We start from the raw sequence: 4502 nt of genomic DNA on the forward strand, positions 1-4502 counted from the left end.
TCACCAACATTTGGTGTTGTCAATGCTTTGGACTCTAAGAGATGTGTAGTAGTATCTTGGCTTAATTTGCTTATTTAATTATGACCCCTTCTAAAAATTAAATTTATAAGGACTTCCCCAGCAGTCCAGGGGTTAAGATTTTACCTTCCGATGCAGGGGGCATGAGTTTGATCCCTGGCGGGGAAACTAAGGTTCCATATGCCGTGGGGTATGGTCACATTTTTTTTTTAAGTTAAATTTAAGCTTGTGTCTCTTAACTCTTTAGATGTTTGCTTTACCTTCTTTGGGGCTCCCTGGTGGCTCAGATGGTAAAGAATCTGCCTGCAATGTGGGAGACCCAGGTTCAATCCCTGGGTTAGGAAGATCCCCTGGAGAAGGGAATGGCTACTCACACCAGTATTCTTGCCTGGAGAATTCCATGGACAGAGGAGCTTGGAGGGCTACGGTCCATGGGGTCGCAAAGAGTCAGACATAACTGAGCGACTAACACTTTCACTTTACCTTGTTTACTGAGATTCTCCTAGTTTCATTTAGAATTACTCCACCTAATTTCAAAATATCTATTGACACTTGTCTTTAAAACGTCAAATAAAAGTTTGTTTACTTATAAGTACAAGACTTCCCAGAGCTTTCCTGGTGGTTCAGTGGTAAATAATCTGCCAGCAATGTGGGAGACCTAGGTTTGGTCCCTGGGTTGAGAAGATTCCCTGGAGGAGGAAATGGCAGCCCACTCCAGTATTCTTCCTGGAGAATCCCACAGGCAGAGGAGCCTGGCAGGCTACAGTCCACAGGGTCCCAAAGAGGCATACACAACTGAAGTAACTACACACACACACACACACACACACACAACTTCCGTCCTGTGTGAATCTCAATGTGATTTCTGGAAGTGGGTATGAGGGCTGGGGATGTCTGTTTAGAGCCTTGGGGGCCCCTTTTATATAAATGAGCATTTACAAAATGCTGGGTTAAAAACTGAGAAAAAGTAGTTAGCCCTTTTAGGTTGCTGACTCCTCCCTTCACTTTTGCCTGCAGAATTTTATTAAACTGCTAAAGTCACATTTCAAAATAACTTGAAATTATTATATTATATTATTATCCTGCCTCACCTCAGTATATTTAGTTCTCAGAACTGGAGTTTGGAGATAAACACAAGACTGATCCCAGTGGCCCAGGGATCTGGGTTTCTTTTCAGAACCTCCTGCTCTCTCGGCCGTACCAGAGAGCTGAGCTACCAGAACTATCAAATGGTTTAGCTACAACAAGAGTTAAATTGTGCGCTAGGTTGGAAGAATTGACCTGGTTTAAATATTGGCAGGAAGGGTGGCGGGGGTTCAGCTAAGGTTGTCTACCCTTTGTTAACCACTGACCTAGCAAACGAACGGTGCTGGGCTGTGAACGTCCTGAGAACACCGGCTAGGGTTCTGCTCCCCTCTAGCCCACAGCAGGGATCATTGTATTTGTTAGCTGATTGAAGGAAGGTTAAGATAAGTCACAGGTGTCTTGGCCATGTCCCTTCACCATTATCTCTATAGCTGTTAAATAAATAACCCAGTGAAAGGGCTGAGCCTGAGACCTGGGGGCTCTGAGACAAAGACAAGGCTGAGCCTGCAGGCCCAGGGGTCTGGGTTTCTTTCCAGAAGGTCATGAGTCTCTGGCAGTGGTTCAGGAAAGCTGCCACGTTTTGTTAACTGGGCATTACAAAGAAGTCACAGAGGCTGCCACCACTTGAAAGGCTTGGAGAACAAAACCAAAAACGGGCCCCTGTTAGCCAACATTTCCCAGCAAGGTTCAGCTGTTTATTGGTGCTGAACCGGAAAGCGTGGAGAGGGGCCCAGCTGCCTCGGGCAGGATGGGGTTGGGGGAGGTTGTTGACAAAATACATGTAGTAACCATTCAGGGAAGCCCCCCAAGAGAAGGATTTAATTTTCCTTAGGTCTGAGGTCAATGGCCTCTACAGTAAGTAAGGGACAGGATTTAAATAGTAAAATTGAGAGAGGCCGAGGTGGGGAGTGGGGCTGCGGGCGCCCGGGCCATGGGGGTAGGAGCTGGAGGGCGGGGGGTGAGAGTGTGAAGGAGAAGGGGGCTTGTGGCAAGTGGTGGGGAGAAGAACTGGACTCACATAAGGGCTGTAGTGGAGAGGCGAGAGGAAGAGACCTGGGAAATTAAGTTTCCTGCAGAGTATAGTGGGGATTGCAGCTGCTGAGCAGGGATTCTGGAAAGCCGTGTGTACCTGAGCCCCCAGCATGGCGGGCCTAAAGCGGAGGGCAAGCCAGGTGTGCCCCGAAGAGCACGGTGAGCAGGAGCGCAGGCTGTACAGCCTGCACCGCATGTTTGACAGCGTGGGCACCCACCTGACACACAGAGACATGCGCGTTCTTTCCTTTCTCTTTGTTGACGCCATTGACGACCACGAGCGTGGCCTCATCCGAAATGGACGTGACTTCCTACTGGCGCTGGAGCGCCGGGGCCGCTGTGATGAGTGTAACTTCCGCCAGGTGCTGCAGCTGCTGCGCATCATCACTCGCCATGACCTGCTGCCCTACGTCACTCTCAAGCAGAGACGGGCTGTGTGCCCTGATCTTGTAGACAAATACCTGGAGGAGACATCAGTTCACTATGTGACACCCAGAGCCCTCAGCGACCTAGAGCCGAGGCCTCCCCACCCCCTAAAACAGGGCCTCCCCACTATCCTGTGGTGTGCTGCCCTACTTCGGGCCCTCAGATGTGTAGCAAGCGGCCAGCTCAAGGGACAGCCACACTGGGGAGCCATCGGAAACGCCGGAAGTCAGTGACACCAGATCCCAAGGAAAAGCAGACATGTGACATCAGGCTGCGGGTCCGGGCTGAGTACTGCCAGCACAAGAGCGCTCTGCAGGGCAATGTCTTCTCCAATAAGCAGGACCCACTGGAGCGCCAGTTTGAGCGCTTTAACCAGGCCAACACCATCCTCCAGTCCCGGGATCTGGGCTCCATCATCTGTGACATCAAGTTCTCTGAGCTCACCTACCTCAATGCATTCTGGCGCGACTACATCAACGGCTCCTTACTAGAGGCACTTAAAGGTGTCTTTATCACAGACTCCCTCAAGCAGGCTGTGGGCCATGAAGCCATCAAGCTGCTGGTGAACGTGGACAAGGAGGACTATGAGCTGCACCGACAGAAACTCCTGAGGAACTTGATGCTGCAAGCATTGCCCTGGCCTTTTCCCCTCCTCACTTCTCTGGGGACTTCTCACCACCCACCTCTGGAGCTTACCTACTGTTCTGGGGTTTGTTCTCTAGCCTTCCAACTGATCACACCCCTGCCTTTTTTTTTTTTTTTAAGGAAAAGACAAAAGAAAAATGGAAGTGGTGTCCCCCACCCCTCCCTGCACCCATGTGCCTGGCTTCCCTTTGTTCCCCTTTTCCACTTACCCCCTCATGTGTGTCTCTACAGTCACCTTGCCACTGAGCCGTAAGACAAATGTGTAGGGAGAAGCAAAGTCTATAGGTCATAGTCTTTCTAACGGATTGAAGTGATCACTGCTTTTGGGTGCATTGAGGGGTTATCAGTACTTCTGGCTTTATGAGGGCTCTTAAACTTTTTCTGAAAAACCAAAGGGCTGTCAGTAGGGAGCTGTGTGGAAGGTGGGACTCTGAACTGTATTTTGGAAATTAATCACCACCCTCTCCCAAATTATAGAATTTTTTTAAAAAGAAAAATAAATAAATAGTAAAATTACTGATGGTACTGAGTGGCTACAGAGTATCAGGCATTGGCTTCTACAGTATTAACCTCCACAACAAGCCTGTGAATCCAGTAGGGGAAGGTTGAGACTTGCCCGGGTTCAACCAGATGGTCAAGTTGGTAGCTGTGATTCCAGCCCACCTGCCCCACTACAGAGCTTGGTTCTTCCCACAATGCCAATGTCCAATGATGAGAACATGAATTAGACTCTGTTATCAGACAAAGAGAGCTTTAAAAGATAAATGCATTAGAACAGATTTAAAACATTCTGTTGTGTCATGACAATTCTCTTCCTGAACTCGGAAGACTGGCATTGGTTCTATCCACCCTGACAGAGTCAGCCCCTGCCATGGCTCATCAGATTCCCCCAAAGAACAGTCTCGCACCCCCAATTCTGGGGGGAGGTTATGCCTCCCTCCCAATGGAAGATCAACCAAGGAAATTTCTAACAAAGTAGGGGGCCAGGTTGTTAATTCTACGTTTTCCTGAGTGTTTCCTGATTTGACTTAGACTAACTTCTTCCAAAACTGGTACCACTCGTATAGCATAATTGTTTGTGTAACCCTGAAAATGACGCAAAAATTCTAAATTACATCCAGTTGTGCTTTGGAGTTATGTTCTATTTCTTCAAGACTCTCACAACATTGCACAAAGAACGCAGTTGTTGAACCAATGTATGGTACAATACTGTTTCTATTTTTTAAAATCTCTATATAATTTCATGCACTTTCATAGAAAACTGTCTGAGAGGATGCTTAGTAGACTGCAACCAT

The 4502-nt window shown here is 48.2% G+C and overlaps 1 protein-coding gene across 1 annotated transcript; it reads left to right on the forward strand.

Annotated features, from left to right (window-relative positions):
* Positions 1 to 2146: 2146 nt before the first annotated feature.
* On the forward strand, positions 2147 to 3695 carry LOC101117920 (death effector domain-containing protein-like). Its single transcript, XM_042245251.2, is given in 2 exon segments — positions 2147 to 2667; positions 2670 to 3695. Coding segments are annotated over 2 exon segments (1212 nt in total). The 5' UTR covers positions 2147 to 2246; the 3' UTR covers positions 3461 to 3695.
* The last annotated feature ends 807 nt before the right edge of the window (positions 3696 to 4502 follow it).

The sequence above is a fragment of the Ovis aries genome, chromosome 3 (genome assembly GCF_016772045.2).
Source record: "Ovis aries strain OAR_USU_Benz2616 breed Rambouillet chromosome 3, ARS-UI_Ramb_v3.0, whole genome shotgun sequence".
NCBI classification, from domain to species: Eukaryota; Metazoa; Chordata; class Mammalia; order Artiodactyla; family Bovidae; genus Ovis; species Ovis aries.